This window comes from Lasioglossum baleicum, unplaced genomic scaffold, assembly GCF_051020765.1.
Source record: "Lasioglossum baleicum unplaced genomic scaffold, iyLasBale1 scaffold0027, whole genome shotgun sequence".
NCBI lineage: Eukaryota > Metazoa > Arthropoda > Insecta > Hymenoptera > Halictidae > Lasioglossum > Lasioglossum baleicum.
The window spans coordinates 1,164,729-1,186,763 of record NW_027469087.1 but is presented as its reverse complement, the minus strand read 5'-3'; the positions used below and the strand labels follow the sequence as shown (position 1 = coordinate 1,186,763).

Here is a 22,035-nt window from a genome sequence, read left to right as displayed (position 1 = left end):
CCGCGCGGTTTTTAGAAATATAGCGTTGGGCTCAAGCTGATCTCAATCCGGACCGACTTACGAACCACTCGCGGATTGAGGAAAATATTCTTGAGGAGCGTAGGAGGGTTAAGACAATGAGTCTCTGAAATGTAAAACTAATCAACATTACAGCATTTACATTAAGCTACTAGTAGCTAGGGGTTTGCGCCGCTTAAGGATGTATCACACTGCACAAAATAGTGATTGATGTATCTCTTAGAACCGCTGCGCCCGACGGTAGGTTAAACATCATACCTATACCACTCCCTATGTCATTGAAAGAAAACATCTTAAGATGTAAATTTATGTTATCTACATATTTCATGGCGTATTCCAAAATGAAACATTTTCATAAGGTATTCCAAACAGAAACATTTCCCTAGAGTTTGATATACGGCAAACAAATTCAACAATTTATTTCCTGATGCGTGCACTCAACAGCAAGTTAACATAACAATGACAAACATAAATTCATCCGAGCTCGATCCTGATTGGTCGGGTCACCGATCCGGAACAGGCGATCAACCGTAACCAAAGGTATATAAACCCAAAATTTGGAACAGTAGATCATTCGAGATCCTGACGCTGCAGCGGCAACATGGAGTTCTTCAGGTCTTTCCTCCGTGCGCTAGGACTACTGGAACCTGCCAAGTTGGATTTCATTTCTGAACTCCCGCCGGAGATATCCCAGCTGATTCTACGCTAGTTGGAGCCTAAGTCTCTGCTTTGCGCTGCTCAAGTGTCACGGAAATGGTTAAATGTCTGTAGGGCAGACAAGATCCTAAGACAAACCGCTAGGCATCATAAGCAACGTGCAATGCGGATAATGAATGAACGTTTTCTAGGGGAAGCTGTGGATGAGCCGAGAACGATTGTACAGAGGGATCTAATAATTCCTGCACAGGTGAGAAGAGTTGTTCCTTCCGTCAGAACCAAAACTGGAGTGGTTCGAAAAATTCCTCGAAATCCAGTGCAGAGTGTGGCGAGCGTGGGTTCAATAACTTCGAGGCGTAGTAGATGTATTAGAATGTAAGATGTTAGTCAATTTTATCTTGACGTGCTCTTATGAGTGAATTGACTAGTTGTTAGGATAATGTAGTCTAAGTAAGTACATATAATCCATTGTTTGGCCACAAGAAAATCTTGTTATAATTTTCCCCTATATGTATAATTGACTGATGTCCAAGTGTGGACAGTATTGTTTGAAAAATCTAACTACTGCTTCCCATAAGCGATGCAGGATATTTTTCGTTGAATATATTAATAATATGTTTATATTTAAGATATAATATATTTTCGTCATTTTCTAAAGTCCATGACCAATGATTCTTTACTAGATCCTTTAACAGCCTTCAATCGTTAGCCAATAATGTATTACTAAACGTAATGTATTAGTAATGTGTTTGCAAAAGTTCGTACCCTATTTGGGATAAATAACAGTTTTATTAATCAATTATATAGTCTGTAACTCTGTTTTCTATAATTGTCTCCGAACATTTTACAACCTGTGATTTCCTTTTCCGTAGAAGTTGCACGTATAGTTTCAGACAAGTTCACGAGGTAAATTGAGTATGAGCTTTTGCAATCATCCAATATATGAAATAGTGCATGTTAAATTGAAGTGCTTCAGTTTAACAGAGTGTCTGTGATCAGAAACAGGGATCTTGGAAAAATCCGATCCTATAACATCAAATAATCTTTCATTACAAATGACGTACTACATTGCTGCAATTCGTTGAAATATGTTTAAATAAATCATGAGAGCTTTTGATACTTCTTCTCGAACCTTCTTTTTTCGGCGCCCAATCTAGATCGCCTTTGTTACCAAAATTTTATCGTGACAATCGATTTTTTGCAATATTTCGTAATCATATAACACAAGTGTAACGCGTATCATTTACAGAAAAATTTTTTTTTCGAAATTTCGTATTCATAATCGGCGGGGGTCATTTATTTTGTGTCCATTTAAAGGTTCCGTACACAGTTCTATGGCGCGCGCGAAATTTCATAATCGTAATTGTGGTCCCTTTTTTTTATAATCAATTTTAATAAAAATTAACCTAACCTGGATTTTATTTTTTCCTTACAGATGTCAATCCAAACTATATGAAACATTGAAACCGCACTCTTAAATCTAACCGTTTAACACTATTCCTATCCGCACGCAGCCTAAAATCTAAATCCTTAATTGCTAAATTAACCTATTCTATGCCATTTTTCACTACTTGTTGTCGCTCGACACCGCAAATTTATATGGCGACCTTCGGGAGAGGTTCCTGATCCCGCCTGCACCTTTGACTTTGACCTTGACCTTGAAAATCTGAAAAAGGTTTCCAAGACCTTTGGCTTTGTCAGAATTTTCAAAGTCAAAGGCACCTCCACTCTGACCTCGGGATAGAGATCCTAATGCCCTCGCGACTCCAAATACATACAGAACTTTTCTAATTTATGAGAAACGCTATACGCCCTTCGGATGAACTCGGAGGCGCTCCTAGCCTATGAGGCTCAATACCTCTTCCCGAGCTCTTTCAAATGACACCCTACTCAGGGGTGGTAGGAACAAAATACTAAACTTTGCGCCTGTCCTCCAACAGGAATTTCCTCTCTTTTTAGTTCAGAACTGTTATTGACTCTGATTCCCTCAAAACTCCCGGTATGACCTAGCGGGTCGGGGGTTTTTGTCGGCCTCGGGGCAATCTAAACTAATTTCCCCTCTCCGCGGGGGGGGGGGGTGTCAGGGAACATCAATATAAAAAAGAAGTTTTTTTCGACGTTTGAGTTTACAAAGTCTGGACTTCTATCTAATGTACCATCTTTATCGCACTAGTGGCTGCTAGCTTCGTTCCGTCTCTGTCCTAACCATAAGATCCGAAATTTGTTCGAAATTGAGGAATTTAGTTTCCCTAACCGGTGTGGCGGCCCCTTAATTTCCTCCGTTGCTGTTACGCAATTTCCGCGCGGGTTTTAGAAATATAGCGTTGGGCTCAAGGTGATCTCAATCCGGACCGACTTACGTACCACTCGCGGATTGAGGAAAATATTCTTGAGGAGCGTAGGAGGGTTAAGACAATGAGTCTCTGAAATGTAAAACTAATCAACATTACAGCATTTACATTAGCTACTAGTAGCTAGGGGTTTGCGCCGCTTAAGGATGTATCACACTGCACAAAATAGTGATTGATGTATCTCTTAGAGCCGCTGCGCCCGACGGTAGGTTAAACATCATACCTATACCACTCCCTATGTCATTGAAAGAAAACATCTTAAGATGTAAATTTATGTTATCTACATATTTCATGGCGTATTCCAAAATGAAACATTTTCATAAGGTATTCCAAACAGAAACATTTCCCTAGAGTTTGATACACGGCAAACAAATTCAACAATTTATTTCCTGATGCGTGCACTCAACAGCAAGTTAACATAACAATGACAAACATAAATTCATCCGAGCTCGATCCTGATTGGTCGGGTCACCGATCCGGAACAGGCGATCAACCGTAACCAAGGGTATATAAACCCAAAATTTGGAACAGTAGATCATTCGAGATCCTGACGCTGCAGCGGCAACATGGAGTTCTTCAGGTCTTTCCTCCGTGCGCTAGGACTACTGGAACCTGCCAAGTTGGATTTCATTTCTGAACTCCCGCCGGAGATATCCCAGCTGATTCTACGCTAGTTGGAGCCTAAGTCTCTGCTTTGCGCTGCTCAAGTGTCACGGAAATGGTTAAATGTCTGTAGGGCAGACAAGATCCTAAGACAAACCGCTAGGCATCATAAGCAACGTGCAATGCGGATAATGAATGAACGTTTTCTAGGGGAAGCTGTGGATGAGCCGAGAACGATCGTACAGAGGGATCTAATAATTCCTGCACAGGTGAGAAGAGTTGTTCCTTTCGTCAGAACCAAAACTGGAGTGGTTCGAAAAATTCCTCGAAATCCAGTGCAGAGTGTGGCGAGCGTGGGTTCAATAACTTCGAGGCGTAGTAGATGTATTAGAATGTAAGATGTTAGTCAATTTTATCTTGACGTGCTCTTATGAGTGAATTGACTAGTTGTTAGGATAATGTAGTCTAAGTAAGTACATATAATCCATTGTTTGACCACAAGAAAATCTTGTTATAATTTTCCCCTATATGTATAATTGACTGATGTCCAAGTGTGGACAGTATTTTAAAAAAAATCTAACTACTGCTTCCCATAAGCGATGCAGGATATTTTTCGTTGAATATATTAATAATATGTTTATATTTAAGATATAATATATTTTCGTCATTTTCTAAAGTCCATGACCAATGATTCTTTACTAGATCCTTTAACAGCCTTCAATCGTTAGCCAATAATGTATTACTAAACGTAATGTATTAGTAATGTGTTTGCAAAAGTTCGTACCCTATTTGGGATAAATAACAGTTTTATTAATCAATTATATAGTCTGTAACTCTGTTTTCTATAATTGTCTCCGAACATTTAACAACCTGTCATTTCCTTTTCCGTAGAAGTTGCACATTTAGTTTCTGACAAGTTCACGAGGTAAATTGAGTATGAGCTTTTGCAATCATCCAATATATGAAATAGTGCATGTTAAATTGAAGTGCTTCAGTTTAACAGAGTGTCTGTGATCAGAAACAGGGATCTTGGAAAAATCCGATCCTATAACATCAAATAATCTTTCATTACAAATGACGTACTACATTGCTGCAATTCGTTGAAATATGTTTAAATAAATCATGAGAGCTTTTGATACTTCTTCTCGAACCTTCTTCTTTCGGCGCCCAATCTAGATCGCCTTTGTTACCAAAATTTTATCGTGACAATCGATTTTTTGCAATATTTCGTAATCATATAACACAAGTGTAACGCGTATCATTTACAGAAAAAATTTTTTTTCGAAATTTCGTATTCATAATCGGCGGGGGTCATTTATTTTGTGTCCATTTAAAGGTTCCGTACACAGTTCTATGGCGCGCGCGAAATTTCATAATCGTAATTCTGGTCCCTTTTTTTTATAATCAATTTTAATCAAAATTAACCTAACCTGGATTTTATTTTTTCCTTACAGATGTCAATCCAAACTATATGAAACATTGAAACCGCAGTCTTAAATCTAACCGTTTAACACTATTCCTATCCGCACGCAGCCTAAAAAACCTAAATCCTTAATTGCTAAATTAACCTATTCTATGCCACTTTTCACTACTTTTTGTCGCTCGACACCGCAAATTTATATGGCGACCTTCGGGGCAGGTTCCTGATCCCGCCTGCACCTTTGACCTTGACCTTGACCTTGAAAATCTGAAAAAGGTTTCCAAGACCTTTGGCTTTGTCAGAATTTTCAAAGTCAAAGGCACCTCCACTCTGACCTTGGGATGGAGATCCTAATGCCCTCGCGACTCCAAATATATACAGAACTTTTCTAATTTACGAGAAACGCTATACGCCCTTCGGATGACCTCGGAGGCGCTCCTAGCCTATGAGGGTCAATACCTCTTCCCGAGCTCTTTCAAATGACACCCTAATCGGGGGTGGTAGGAACAAAATACTAAACTTTGCGCCTGTCCTCCACCAGAATTTCCTCTCTTTTTAGTTCAGAACTGTGATTGACTCTGATTCCCTCAAAACTCCCGGTATGACCTAGCTGGTCGGGGGGTTTTGCCGGCCTCGGGGCAATCTAAACTAATTTCCCCTCTCCGCGGGGGTGGGGGTGTCAGGGAACATCAATATAAAAAAGAAGTTTTTTTCGACGTTTGAGTTTACAAAGTCTGGATTTCTGTCTAATGTACCATCTTTATCGCACTAGCGGTAGCTAGCCTCGTTCCGTCTCTGTCCTAAGCATAAGATCCGAAATTTGTTCGAAATTGAGGAATTTAGTTTCCCTAACCGGTGTGGCGGCCCCTTAATTTCTTCCGTTGCTGTTACGCAATATCCGCGCGGTTTTGAGAAATCTAGCGTTGGGCTCAAGCTGATCTCAATCTTACGAACCACTCGCGGATTGAGGAAAATATTCTTGAGGAGCGTATGAGGGTTAATACAATGTGTCTCTGATATGTAAAACTAATCAACATAACAGCATTTACATTAAGCTACTAGTGGCCAGGGGTTCGCGCCGCTTAGGGATGTATCACACTGCACAAAATAGTGATTGATGTATCTCCTAGAACCGCTCCGTCCGACGGTGGGTTAAACATCATACCTATACCACACCCTATGTCATTGAAAGAAAACATCTTACGATGTAAATTTATTTTATCTACATATTTCATGGCGTATTCCAAAATGAAACATTTTCATAAGGTATTCCAAACAGAAACATTTCCCTAGAGTTTGATATACGGCAAACAAATTCAACGATTTATTTGCTGATGCGTGCACTCAACAGCAAGTTAACATAACAATGATAAACATAAATTCATCCGAGCTCGATCCTGATTGGTCGGGTCACTGAACCGGAACAGGCGATCAACCGTAACCAAGGGTATATAAACCCAAAATTTGGTACAGTAGATCATTCGAGATCCTGACGCTGCAGCGGCAACATGGAGTTCTTCAGGTCCGGATTGAGATCAGCTTGAGCTCAACGCTAGATTTCTAAAAACCGCGCGGAAATTGCGTAACAGCAACGAAGGAAATTAAGGGTCCGCCACACCGGTTAGCGAAACTAAATTCCTCCATTTCGAACAAATTCCGGATCTTATGCTTAGGACAGAGACGGAACGAGGCTAGCTACCGCTAGTGCGATAAAGATGGTACATTAGATAGAAGTCCAGACTTTGTAAACTCAAACATCGAAAAAACTTCTTTTTTATATTGATGTTCCCTGACACCCCCCCCCCCTGGGGAGAGGGGAAATTAGTTTAGGTTGCCCCGAGGCCGACAACACCCCCCGACCCGCTAGGTAATACGGGGGTTTTGAGGGAATCAGAGGCAATCACAGTTCTGAACTAAAAAGAGAGGAAATTCTGGTGGAGGACAGGCGCAAAGTTTAGTATTTTGTTCCTACCACCCCCGAGTAGGATGACATTTGAAAGAGCTCGCGAAGAGGGATTGAGCCACATAGGCTAGTAGCGCCTCCGAGGTCATCCGAAGGGCGCATAGCGTTTCTCGTAAATTAGAAAAGTTCTGTATGTATTTGGAGTCGCGTGGGCCTTAGGATCTCGATCCCGAGGTCAGAGTGAACGCGCCTTTGACTTTGAAAATTCTGACAAAGCCAAAGGTCTTGGAAACCTTTTTCAGATTTTCAAGGTCAAGGTCAAGGTCAAATGTGCAGGCGGGATCAGGAACCTGCCCCGAAGGTCGCCATATAAATTTGCGGTGTCGAGCGACAAAAAGTAGTGAAAAATGGCATAGAATAGGTTAATTTAGCAATTAAGGATTTAGGTTTTTTAGGCTGCGTGCGGATAGGAATAGTGTTAAACGGTTAGATATAAGAGTGCGGTTTCAATGTTTCATATAGTTTGGATTGACATCTGTAAGGAAAAAATAAAATCCAGGTTAGGTTAATTTTTATTAAAATTGATTATAAAAAAAAGGGACCACAATTACGATTATGAAATTTCGCGCGCGCCAAAGAACTGTGTTTACGGAACCTTTAAATGGACACAAAATAAATGACCCCCGCCGATTATGAATACGAAATTTCGAAAAAAAAATTTTTCTGTAAATGATACGCGTTACACTTGTGTTATATGATTACGAAATATTGCAAAAAATCGATTCTCACGATAAAATTTTGGTAACAAAGGCGATCTCGATTGGGCGCCGAAAAAAGAAGGTTCGAGAAGGAGTATCAAAACCTCTCATGATTTATTTAAACATATTTCAACGAATTGCAGCAATTTATTACGTCATTTGTAATGAAAGATTATTTGATGTTATAGGATCGGATTTTTCCAAGATCCCCGTTTCTGATCACAGACACTCTGTTAAACTGAAGCACTTCAATTTAACATGCACTATTTCATATATTGGATGATGGCAAAAGCTCATACTCAATTTACCTCGTGAACTTGTCTGAAAATAAACGTGCAACTTCTACGGAAATGGAAATCACAGGTTGTAAAATGTTCGGAGACAATTATAGAAAACAGAGTTACAGACTATATAATTGATTAATAAAACTGTTATTTATCCCAAATAGGGTACGAACTTTTGCACACACATTACTAATACATTACATTTAGTAATACATTATTGGCTAACGATGGAAGGCTGTTAAAGGATCTAGTAAAGAATCATTGGTCATGGACTTTAGAAAATGACGAAAAGATATTATATCTTAAATATAAACATATTATTAATATATACAACGAAAAATATCCTGCATCGCTTATGGGAAGCAGTAGTTAGACTTTTAAAAAAATACTGTCCACACTTGGTGTTCGAGATTGGCGCGCGCGAGCGCCATGATGCCCGACGATCTCGGCCGGTCGACAGCGAATCACGACGCGCCCCGCGTGATTTCGCTTGAATGCGATAAAACGGCGTCTGCCATCGAGGCTCGCGCGGGCGAAAGGCCAAGAACGTGATTGGCTAAATCCAGTCTCGATTCTTCTGGAATGTTCTCGAATGCCCAACCGGAATCATCGGAGCATGACGAACTTCCAGAAGGATCGAGACAATAAAAGTGAGAGAGCACCACCGCGCTCTCTCTCTCTTTGCGACAAACAGCTCAGCTGATCATTACGCAACAAGTGTCAAACCACAGTATATTTTCATTGTTATTTTTCAATCGTTTATTAGTTCTTTCAACATCTGACAATCTTTGTGAACAATAGTGCAAAATACAATTGATTTATTGTAGATCCGACTCCTTTCCATTTAATTCAACATTCAGTCCACTCGTCTCACTTTCAAATCGTACCGTTACACTCATACATTCATCCGCAATAGTTCTCCTCAACTCTTTCTCTTAGAGATCACTTTTCGGTCACACACGCAAAGCCTTTCATTCCTTCGCATTCTCTCAAATCTGATCGAACAAGATCAGACATTGCACATTTTTGGTCCTTCGAGCCGGATACTCCACGTGTCTGGCACCTTCCTTCCAAGGATCTGCAACTTAAAGTCTAGTGTGGTGGTGAATCGGTGAATCTCGTGCTAGAAATCCATTCAGCGAATCAGCCGCATCCTATAATGGATCTCTCGTCCGATGATCTGCTCCACAAACAAAGACTAATTGGAGGAAAAATCACTCGCCTCATGGACAATTTTAAAAAATCAGTTCCACAAGCAAAGATGACTGAAAGCGATGTTGACACCAGGCTAGAACTCCTTGAAGATTACTGGACACGATTTCAAGAGAACCATGATCTGTTAACGTACCGTCACAAAGCTGCGATCAAGGACAGCGACTACGTCAAGACTGACATGGCTGATGCCGTAGAGGAGGCCTATTTGACGCAGAAGAGCCGGCTTCGCGATTTGGCTAAGGTATTTAGCAAAACCAGAGACGGAAGGACAAACCAGAGTCACGAAGATGTTTCAGGATCCGGATCATCTTCAATCCCGCGTATGCCGCTACCACAATTCAGTGGAGAATATGTAGACTGGCCCTCGTTCAAGGATCGGTTTCTCTCCATGATCGATCGTAAGAAAGGGCTGACTGAGGTAGACAAGCTCCACTACTTGAAGGGCTGTCTCCAGGATCAGGCTGTAGACCTCATAAAGGACCTGCCAACCACCAACGAGAATTATACCAAAGCGTGGAACATACTCATGGAGCACTATGAAAATAAACGCATTCTCGTCCGATCCTGTCTCGATAAGTTGGCAGCGCTCCCCAAGATGAGGGAGAGCTCGGTGCAAGAAATGACCCAAATACAGAAGGGAGTCTCCACCGTCGTCAACACCATGGAAGGGCTAGGAAGACCCATAGATCAAACTGCTGACTGGTTTGTGCATTCCATAGTCAATTTATTTGACCCTACTACCAGGGATAAGTGGGAGGAAAGCGTTACCGTTAACAGTGATCCACCTTCCTATACAACATTGACGAACTTCATGATCAGGCGGCTCCAGATGATGCAGGCTTCACCGAGGCCGTCAGGTTCAGATTCGAGTCAAGCCAAATTCACCAAATCTCGATCAGGTCCGAGTTTCAGCAGAGCTAAACCTACAACCAAAACAGCTCGGATCAATCATGCAGAAAGGAAACAACAGCAGATTACTTGCGTGATATGCTCAAAGGATCACTACCTTATGCATTGCTCGACGTACAAGGAAAGCTCACCTGAAGACCGGAAATCCATTGTGGAAAAACACCAGCTATGCAGGAACTGTCTTGGCAATCACACCACTGCTACTTGTCCATCGAAAAGGGGCTGTTTCAAGTGCGGAGAACGGCACCATACGACGATCCATGGGGCAATCAAGGACGTCTCCACGCCCGAAAGGACAACCCACCATGCACAGGATTGCCGTAACAGAACGGGTGAAGTATTGTTAGCCACTGCAATGATACATGTTTCAGATCGTTTCGGCCGACGTCAAACAGTCAGAGCGCTCATCGATCAGGGATCCGAGATAACGATGATAAGCGAAGGACTAGCACAAAGGCTCCAACTACCTCGCACTGCAGCTACAGTTGACATTTTTGGAGTCGGAGGACAACAGCTCGCTAAAGCTCGTGGCAGAGTGACGCTTGACATCTCGGCCTCCAAGAGGGACGATCCCATCAAGGTCACGGCAGTGATCTTGTCCAGACTCTCAACGTACACTCACGGCAGGGCCAAACTGAATCAAGAATGGGTACACTTGAGAGGGTTGCAACTGGCGGATCCTTCACCAGGAAACGAGGCACCCATTGAGGTCTTGATAGGTGCCGATGTCTACCCTGCAGTGATAAAGGAGGGTGTTAAAAGGGGAGCTCTGAATCAGCCAGTTGGTCAACTCACCATATTCGGTTGGATCATCACTGGGATGACAGGAACATCGTCCAGCTCGATGCACGCACAAGTGCATCAGACAACCACTGGTGACAGCCTGAGCTCGCTCGTACGAAGATTTTGGGAGCAGGAGGATCTCTCAGATGCAGCCTCGCCATGGACAGCAGATGAGCAAGAGTGCGAACACCATTACGCAACCACTCACTCACGTACACTAGAAGGTCGATACCAGGTGAGACTTCCCTTTAAAACTCACGTAGCTATCACTTCTGGTTCAAGATCAGCAGCTTGGCATTCGCTCAGAAGGATGGAGCTGCGGTTCAGCAAGGACAAGGAGTTCAAGGACCAGTATTGCGATTTCTTGAACCAATACAGTCAACTTGGTCACATGTCCCTGGTAGAAGGATCCTCAAATGAGAACCAGACTCACTACCTTCCACATCACGGGGTCCTGAAACCAAGTAGCATCACAACCAAATTGAGAGTGGTCTTTAACGGTTCGTGGTCGGAGCCAGCACAACCGTCTCTCAATGATACTCTCCATGTGGGCCCGAACCTGCTGCCTGCACTCTCTGACGTCATCCTAAGATGGCGTAAACACCAATACGTTGTAACAGCCGATGTTACTAAAATGTACAGGCAGATATTCGTACATCCAGATGACCGAGACGTACAACGCATCCTCTGGAGACATGCTGAAAGTCAACCAGTACGTGAGTATCGACTGAACACAGTTACTTACGGACTCTCGTGTGCTCCATATCTAGCTGTGCGTACACTGCGTCAACTGGCGGAAGATGGAGGCTCACAGTTTCCCAAGGGTGCACTGGCCATCAAACGGGATGCATATGTCGATGACATCCTCACTGGAGCTGATACAATCACAGCATTGAAGGAAACTGCCGATCAACTTCAACAGCTGTGCATGGCGGGCGGCTTTCCTCTCCAAAAGTGGGCGTCAAACGTAACCGATTTGCAACAGGTCACTAAGGAGAAGGTCGAGGGTCCATCTACGCAGTCAACATTGCTCATAAGCAAAGAGGAAGAGCGCAAAACATGGACAGACTGCACTCATACTGCCCTTGGACTACACTGGTCACCGCACAAAGACACATTCCAATACTCCATCACCGATGCCGAAGTACAACCTCCAACCAAACGCAGCATTGTGTCAAAGACAGCACAATTATTTGATCCGCTAGGATGGTTGACACCTGTCATAGTGCGCTCTAAAATAGCCATTCAATCAACATGGCTACTAGGACTTGAATGGGACACTCCCCTTCCTTCGGGGCTGGCTGACGACTGGACATCATTCTGCGCTGAACTGAAGCTTCTCGAAAGGGTGAGAATACCTCGCCCTCTGTCTTGCAGCGCACATCCCACGCAGAGGGAAATGCATGGCTTTGCTGACGCTTCAGAACGAGCCTATGCGGCAGTCCTCTATCTGAGGACGAAAGAGGAAGATGAGCAGTGGAAGGTCACACTGATCACGGCGAAAAGCAAGGTGGCGCCATTAAAACAGGTCTCCTTACCACGCTTGGAACTCTGTGCAGCACATCTCCTCGCACGATTAGCACAGAAAACCGCCACAACACTGGAATTCACCAACACCACGATGCACTTATGGTCGGATTCCACAGTTGCCCTCGGATGGATTCAGGCACATCCAAGCAGGTGGAAAACCTATGTAGCGAACAGAGTGGCGGACATCCAGCGCAGAGTTCCCGAGGCACAATGGCACCATGTAGCTGGCGTTGAAAACCCAGCTGACTGCGCCTCTCGAGGGCTCTCACCGTCTCAACTGCTGCACTTGTCGTTGTGGTGGACGGGCCCCGAATTCCTTCAGCATACTGAGCACTTTGCTGCAACGCAACCGGACAACCATGATCAGTTACCAGAAGAAAGGGGACCAACAGTTGCTGCTGTCAATAAATCAGAAAGGAATGGCGAGGACAATGACATCTTGACGAGATTCTCGTCATATACAAAACTGTTACGGGTCACCGCATGGTGTTTACGGTGGCTCAGAAGGCGACGCAACACTTCACCAGCCACAACCAGCACCAACCCCTCCAGCAATGGTCATTCCTCAGCCCTGTCAGCAACAGAAATCGATGAGGCTGAGAAAACCTGGATTCAGCTAGTCCAGAAAACCTACTTTAAGGAGGAAATGAGAATGTTAGCTGCGGGAACAAGCGTACAGTCAAGGAGCATTCTCTCACCTCTGTCAGCTGTAATTAGTAGCGACAATTTGCTACGAGTCGGAGGTCGCCTGAGAAAGGCCCATCTAAATCCAGATGAAGCACACCCTATCATCCTGCCTCCTGATTCCCTCTTTACAGAACTTTACACTGTTCACAGCCATCTCAAGACGTTGCATGGAGGAGTGCAAGCCACGCTAGGAGCCATACGTCAAAGGTTCTGGATTCCAAAGGGGCGGTCAAGGGTCAAGGCAGCGATCCGTAGATGCGTTACTTGTCTGAGATGGCGGGCGGAACCAGGTCGACAATTGATGGGTCAATTGCCAGAGCACCGAGTCACTCCGGCTCGACCATTCCATTCGACCGGAGTGGACTACGCAGGCCCCATCTGGTTGCGGACATCACCTGGGCGTGGCCACAAGGCAACCAAGGCCTTCTTCGCCGTCTTCATTTGTATGGTAACCAAGGCCGTGCATCTTGAAGTGGTGTCCAGCTATTCGTCCGAGGCATTCCTGGCTGCCTTCCGGCGGTTCATCTCGCGGCGAGGTCACTGTGCCCACTTGTACAGTGACTGTGGTACGAACTTCCTGGGAGCAGATCGGGAGTTGCGCCGCTTGTTCACCGCCAGCTGCCTCGAAAACAGAAACATCAGAGATGAGATGGGCAACCTCCGTACTCAGTGGCATTTCAACCCACCAGCTGCGCCTCATTTCGGTGGATTGTGGGAGGCCGCAGTCAAGTCGACCAAACATCACCTTCGGCGAACAGTAGGGGAGGCTCGCCTCACGTATGAGGAGATGTCGACTCTCCTCTCTCAAATCGAGGCCTGCCTCAATTCAAGGCCACTAGCTGCTCTTTCTGATGATCCGTCAGACTTAACAGCATTAACCCCAGGGCATTTTCTTGTAGGCACCGCCTTGAATGCACTTCCGGAACCGTCACTGGTGGATCAGGAAGTCAACCGGCTGACACGATGGCAGCTGGTAACCCATATGCGAGATCACTTTTGGTTGAGGTGGCAACGAGAGTACTTGCATGGACTCACCACTCGATCAAAATGGCGCCGCCCACAGGAGAACATCATGCCTGGTCGTCTGTGTATCATCTCAGGAGAAACAACACCACCATCTCAATGGCCACTTGCTCGAGTGAAGGAAGTGCATCCAGGAAGCGATGGGAAAGTCCGTGTCGTGAAAGCAGTCACTGCAACCTCCGAGTTCGTACGACCGATACACAAACTAATTGTGTTGCCGATTGACGCGAACGATCGATGACCGCATCGATTCACCATGACACGCGGTCAAGTCATTCGCTTCCCTGATTTACTACAACTGCGTAGTACGCGTAGTACGAGTACGATTCACTTCGCGCAAGCGCAGCTCATTCATAAAGCAAGCCGTGACGTCACACTTAACCTTTCTCGCGATCATCCTAACCACTGCGTGTTCGCGATAATCTTCTATCATTCATCAATTCATTATACGCTTTATGCATTGTATACTTCAATTGTCACACTGTATTCCATTATTTCGTTGAAATCCGCACATTATTAATTTTCTTACACTCGCGGAAATTCGACAAGTCGAGGCGGGCGGCATGTTCGAGATTGGCGCGCGCGAGCGCCATGATGCCCGACGATCTCGGCCGGTCGACAGCGAATCACGACGCGCCCCGCGTGATTTCGCTTGAATGCGATAAAACGGCGTCTGCCATCGAGGCTCGCGCGGGCGAAAGGCCAAGAACGTGATTGGCTAAATCCAGTCTCGATTCTTCTGGAATGTTCTCGAATGCCCAACCGGAATCATCGGAGCATGACGAACTTCCAGAAGGATCGAGACAATAAAAGTGAGAGAGCACCACCGCGCTCTCTCTCTCTTTGCGACAAACAGCTCAGCTGATCATTACGCAACAAGTGTCAAACCACAGTATATTTTCATTGTTATTTTTCAATCGTTTATTAGTTCTTTCAACATCTGACAATCTTTGTGAACAATAGTGCAAAATACAATTGATTTATTGTAGATCCGACTCCTTTCCATTTAATTCAACATTCAGTCCACTCGTCTCACTTTCAAATCGTACCGTTACACTCATACATTCATCCGCAATAGTTCTCCTCAACTCTTTCTCTTAGAGATCACTTTTCGGTCACACACGCAAAGCCTTTCATTCCTTCGCATTCTCTCAAATCTGATCGAACAAGATCAGACATTGCACACTTGGACATCAGTCAATTATACATATAGGGGAAAATTATAACAAGATTTTCTTGTGGTCAAACAATGGATTATATGTACTTACTTAGACTACATTATCCGAACAACTAGTCAATTCACTCAATAGAGCACGTCAAGATAAAATTGACTAACATCTTACATTCTAATACATCTACTACGCCTCGACGTTATTGAACCCACGCTCGCCACACTCTGCACTGGATTTCGAGGAATTTTTCGAACCACTCCAGTTTTGGTTCTGACGAAAGGAACAACTCTTCTCACCTGTGCAGGAAGTATAAGATCCCTCTGTACAATCGTTCTCGGCTCATCCACAGCTTCCCCTAGAAAACGTTCATACATTATCCGCATTGCACGTTGCTTATGATGCCTAGCGGTTTGTCTTAGGATCTTGTCTGCCCTACAGACATTTAACCATTTCCGTGACACTTGAGCAGCGCAAAGCAGAGACTTAGGCTCCAACTTGCGTAGAATCAGCTGGGATATCTCCGGCGGGAGTTCAGAAATGAAATCCAACTTGGCAGGTTCCAGTAGTCCTAGCGCACGGAGGAAAGACCTGAAGAACTCCATGTTGCCGCTGCAGCGTCAGGATCTCGAATGATCTACTGTTCCAAATTTTGGGTTTATATACCATTGGTTACGGTTGATCGCCTGTTCCGGTTCAGTGACCCGACCAATCAGGATCGAGCTCGGATGAATTTATGTTTATCATTGGTATGTTAACTTGGCGTTGAGTGCACGCATCAGCAAATAAATCGTTGAATTTGTTTGCCGTATCTCAAACTCTGGGGAAATGTTTCTGTTTGGAATACCTTATGAAAATGTTTCATTTTAGAATACGCCATGAAATATGTAGATAACATAAATTTACATCTTAACATGTTGTCTCTCAATGACATAGGGAGTGGTATAGGTATGATGTTTAACCTACCGTCGGGCGCAGCAGTTCTAGGAGATACATCAATCACTATTTTGTGCAGAGTGATACATCCTTAAGCGGCGCAAACCCCTAGCTACTAGTAGCTTAATGTAAATGCTGTAATGTTGATTAGTTTTACATTTCAGAGACTCATTGTATTAACCCTCATACGATCCTGAAGAATATTTTCTTCAATCCGCGAGTTGCTCGGAAGTCGGTCCGGATTGAGATCAGCTTGAGCCCAACTCTAGATTTCTAAAAACCGCGCGGAAATTGCGTAACAGCAACGGAGGAAATTATGGGGCCGCCACACCGGTTAGGGAAACTAAATTCCTCCATTTCGAACAAATTCCGGATCTTATGCTTAGGACAGAGACGGAACGAGGCTAGCTACCGCTAGTGCGATAAAGATGGTACATTAGATAGAAGTCCAGACTTTGTAAACTCAAACATCGAAAAAACTTCTTTTTTATATTGATGTTCCCTGACACCCCCCCCCCCCCCTGGGGAGAGGGGAAATTAGTTTAGGTTGCCCCGAGGCCGACAACACCCCCCGACCCGCTAGGTAATACGGGGGTTTTGAGGGAATCAGAGGCAATCACAGTTCTGAACTAAAAAGAGAGGAAATTCTGGTGGAGGACAGGCGCAAAGTTTAGTATTTTGTTCCTACCACCCCCGAGTAGGATGACATTTGAAAGAGCTCGCGAAGAGGGATTGAGCCACATAGGCTAGTAGCGCCTCCGAGGTCATCCGAAGGGCGCATAGCGTTTCTCGTAAATTAGAAAAGTTCTGTATGTATTTGGAGTCGCGTGGGCCTTAGGATCTCGATCCCGAGGTCAGAGTGAACGCGCCTTTGACTTTGAAAATTCTGACAAAGCCAAAGGTCTTAAAAATCTTTTTCAGATTTTCAAGGTCAAGGTCAAGGTCAAAGGCGCAGGCGGGATCAGGAACCTCCCCCGAAGGTCGCCATATAAATTTGCGGTGTCGAGAGACAAAAAGTAGTGAAAAATGGCATAGAATAGGTTAATTTAGCAATTAAGGATTTAGGTTTTTTAGGCTGCGTGCGGATAGGAATAGTGTTAAACGGGTAGATTTAAGAGTGCGGTTTCATTGTTTTATATTGTTACGTCCCGGGTCGGAAAAGATCCGACGGAATGAAGCGGACCGGGCGGGAACGTAACCGAGTAATTTAATGAGACGATCTTAGATCCACGTGGCGCGTAACGTCCACGTCTGATCAGGGACCCGATACCGGTGTTCGTCGTTGTTGAAAAGGCGAAGAGGGGAATAAATGCGAACCGAGACGGACGTCGTCCGTCGTGAACACCGCGTAGGAATGACACACGACGCGGTGGTAGTGGCCGTTCCCAGTGGTCGAGGTGTCACTATGTGGGTGTGTGCAACCCTTTCGAACGCGCGGGTTTGCTCGATTCGTGGCAGGAAATTTCGATCGAAGGGAATTAGTGTTCTCTCGGTACCGAGCACCCTCTGGGCTCAGACGTACACGATTGAAACACCAATTTTAGGGTTAGAGGAACGAATATAGGGAGCCTGAGGAATTTGTGGAATAGGTGGGGGACGAACAACCCGATGAACCACCACACGCACACACACCTTCGCGATCACTTTTAACCGGTCACTGGGAACAACACTTTAGAAGTACCACCGTAGAGTGAGGATTTTCCGGACGACGTAGCGCTCGTACCGCGGGTCCTCTATACAAATCTTTTCCAATGGAGGAAGACTCGGGCCGATTTGAAGCGGTATCAACCTCCACGGAGGAGGAGGCGCGGAGTCGGACAGTTCGATGGCCGTTTCTTCGCGTCGCGGAGGGGTTTCGACGCGTTCCACGTTCCTTTCTTCGCGTCGCGGGGATGCCCCGGTGCTCCGTTTGTCCACTACGGTGACTTTACGCGAAAAGACGATGTCGCGGTTGACCCTGGGTCGCTTGGCCATTCCCAGATAGGGATTATAGACGGTACCCTCGCCTTTGGCTTGGAGTTGTCGTACCAATTTCCCGATTTGGTAACTCCTACCGGCGCGACGAGGCATGAATAGTATCTAGGAATAGGGTAAAAGCTAAATGAAGTAGAAAAGAATAGAGTTAGACAAGAAAGTATAATTGCCAGAATATATGAGCCAATTTGACAGAACTGGCAGGCCAGTACAAAGAACAAATGAGTATGACGAAATAATATATGTGGAACGTAAGAAAATACGAGCGAACTCGAACAAAATATATATAACAATGTAATATGTGTGAAATGTGATAAAGGCGCGAGCGAGCTCGAACAAAAAAAGAATAGATATAACAATGTAATATACGTGAAACGTAAGAAAATGCGAACGAGCTCGAACAAAAGAATATATATAACAATGTAATATGTGTGAAATGTGATAAAGGCGCGAGCGAGCTCGAACAAAAAGTATATATATAACAATGTAATATACGTGAAACGTGAGAAAAGACACGAGCAAGCTCGAACAAAATATGTATAATAATTAATATATGCGTGAAACGTAAGAAAATACGAGCGAGCTCGAACAAAATATGTATAACAATGTAATATGTGTGAAACGTAAGAAAAGACACGAGCAAGCTCGAACAGAATATGTATAATAATTAATATATGCGTGAAACGTAAGAAAATACGAGCGAGCTCGAACAAAATATGTATAACAATGTAATATGTGTGAAACGTAAGAAAAGACACGAGCAAGCTCGAACAGAATATGTATAATTAATATAAGCGTGATTAATATAAGCGTATGTATAATTAATATATGCGTGAAACGTAAGAAAATACGAGCGAGCTCGAACAAAATACATATAAATCAATATAATTAGAAATGGTAAGATGCAATACGACCTGTATCCCGTGAATAATACGTAAATGAAACAGAGTCCGAAAACGCGAGAAAATGACTGAGCTCGACTGAAGACGCTAGAGAACTGGAAGGTAGAAATTCCGAAACTGGAAGAGAGTCTGAACTGTGTGAAATTGGGAACTAGAAGAGAGTCTGAACTAGAAGGGGGTCTGAACTAGAAGAGAGCGATTCGCGCGATTTCGTCTTATTTATAATGAGAGCGCGGGCCATAGGGATTCGGTGAACCGTGAAGTCCTTTGTCTAAATCGTACGAGGTACGGACGAATACGTTATTGCCGAATGTATACTTATCGCTGTTTGAACAGGACTGCGATTTAGATGTACGTACACCTGTACTCGCGGTTGCCATGCTGGCGTTCGCTTGTACTGGTGGCTACCACATCTTTTCCGATTCCCTACGTTCGCGCTCACGGAGATATGTGTATATATATATATATATATATAAGTACGCGTAAGATATATATATATACATATATATATATATATATGTATATATATATACATATCGTTGTGTACCAGTTTAAACGCGATTTCGGTTTGGATTTTACGGAAGAGGTATAAGTATATATAAGTATACCATGTATATATATATATATATGTATGTATGAACGGCGAGAATTTGCTCGTTCGAACAAAGCCGACGCAACACGTCGGTACGACGTTACAGGACAAAACACATCAAACATAAGAAGGGGGGGGCAAAATAAAGGGGAATAAAAGATAAAGATAAAATTTATAACATAGAATATAAAATATATATAGAATAAAATGAAATATTATAAAATAAAAGGAGGGGGGTCGACCGGAAGGTCGCATATTTGTAGAGGCGGGGAGGGGATTATTGCTCCACCTCGCCCCCCGCGACCTGCCCTCCCCGGGGGCGCCTTAACGGATAGCCCCCCTTGGCGGTGGTGGAAGTACTAAGTAGTCCCACCGCCACCATTACGTCTGCGGCCCCTTACAGGGGGCCGTCGGCCTCGTCGGGGTTGCCCCGCCGATGCTAGCCTCCTGGCGGAGAGGGGGTCGGCTTCCCTCTCCCTCTCCGCTGCCTCCTTCTGCGTTATCACAATCTCGCAGATGGAGGCAAACGCTGCTCTTCACCTCTCGCTGCCGATCATGTGGTCGACCACGACCGGCAACGAGAGGTCCATCCCAATAACGCCCCTTAGGTCTCTGCACGGCGCCGACCACGCTGGACATTTTTCCAGCGTATGCCGCGCAGAGTCCTGGGCCTCCTCGCAGTGGTGACACTGGGATCCTCCCAGTGCCAGTTACGAACACACAGTTTGAGGAAACGGCGGTATGCAGGTAATTAACTTATGCGCATCCATTGCTGCAACTTGTGCTGTATAATTTAGAATTTTTGTTACCGCGCCATCCGATTTTTATACATGTGCAAATACTCGTACACGCTGCATTGTATTTTTTTCCGCACGCGACAAGGAGGGGACAGAGGCGAGTTCCGGCTCGCGTCTGTCTCCTCCCCCCGTCCCACCCCCCTGGTCGACCCGCATAAAACTTAAAAATATGATAAAATAAAAGATAAAATCAATAAATGAAAACGTGTATAGATAAAACAGATAAAATAAAAGTCAATAAATAAATAAATAATAATAAGTAAATAAATACAATGGACAAAACACAACAAACATAAGAAGGGGGGCAAAATAAAGGGAAATAAAAGATAAAGATAAAATTTATAATATAGAATATAAAATATATATAGAATAAAATGAAATATTATAAAATAAAAGGAGGGGGTGTATCGTCGAAATCTCTCCAACATGGAGAAACCCCGTATTTCAAAAATAGTGTTAGGATATAAAAATGGAAAAGGAATGAATTATAAATAAACAAAACAGAATTGAGCCGAAATATCTTAAATAGTTTATTGGCTCATTGGGGAAAAGCCTTGCGGCATAAAAACCCCAGAAATAAAGAATTAAACGTGGATTACAAAAGAAATAACGATGAAGATGTGAGCGTTAGAGTAGCGATAATCATGAATTCTCATGTATTGATAGCGTTATGTATACGACTCGGAGTTCTACTGGATCCCATATGATTCCGCGGGATCCCTCAAGTATGTAGTGTGTGCTGCGGCACGACCTGGCGGAGTATGACTCCGAGGGATGCCTTGGTGTATATGGATAAATGTGTGCTACGGCACGACCTGTTGGAGACACTCCTCCATGGGATCCACACGAGTGTATGTAGAGGTGTGCTACGGCACGACCTGGCGGAATCGTGATTCCGCGGGATCCCTCAAGTATGTTGTGTGTGCTGCGGCACGACCTGGCGGAGTACGACTCCGAGGGATCCCTTGTGTTGTTATGTATATATGTTCGTTATGATCATGTTCAAACATGATTTGCAATATCGCGCAATATCGTTCACACTGGACACTACCGGGGTTCAATCACACGATCTCTTCTCTGATACTTGTCCGAAGGATATCGAAGTGACTCTACCGGACGACTTTCTACGACTGTGTCGATCGCGCCTTTCCGACTACCCTCATCTGGGGCCCAACCGTCCTTTTGTCTTCGCTCGAAGACCCCAGGAAAATTCGGCGCCGCGCAGTCGACCGATGGTTTACGTTATGGCGCGCACATGCTTATATTGGGGCTGACCCGCACTAAAACCGTGAACAAAGAACATCCTGTCTGGTCTATGTCACGAGACGTAGACCGTTCTCGGTCCTCACTTCGTACCCTTGACTCGAGTACACAAAAAAAAAGGAAAACCCTCTTCGTCGCGACGAAAATTTATGGTCGCGGTCGAACACGCTCCCCCCGTTGCGAGTGGACGAGTAATAAATCTAACGTATAAACTACGTCACTATAGTTCCGCGGGATTCAAACGCCGACAATCCAATGTAA

General features: G+C 44.3%; 1 protein-coding gene across 1 annotated transcript; it reads left to right on the top strand.

Annotated features, from left to right (window-relative positions):
• Window positions 1-9,255: 9,255 nt before the first annotated feature.
• LOC143219381 (uncharacterized) lies at window positions 9,256-14,382 on the top strand. Its single transcript, XM_076445395.1, has one exon. It carries the CDS (start codon window positions 9,256-9,258, stop codon window positions 14,380-14,382), a length of 5,127 nt encoding a protein of 1,708 aa, XP_076301510.1.
• The last annotated feature ends 7,653 nt before the right edge of the window (window positions 14,383-22,035 follow it).

Coding starts and splice junctions, on each gene's coding strand:
- LOC143219381 (XM_076445395.1), top strand. CDS start 9,256: ATGACTGAAAGCGATGTTGACACCAGGCTAGAACTCCTTGAAGATTAC.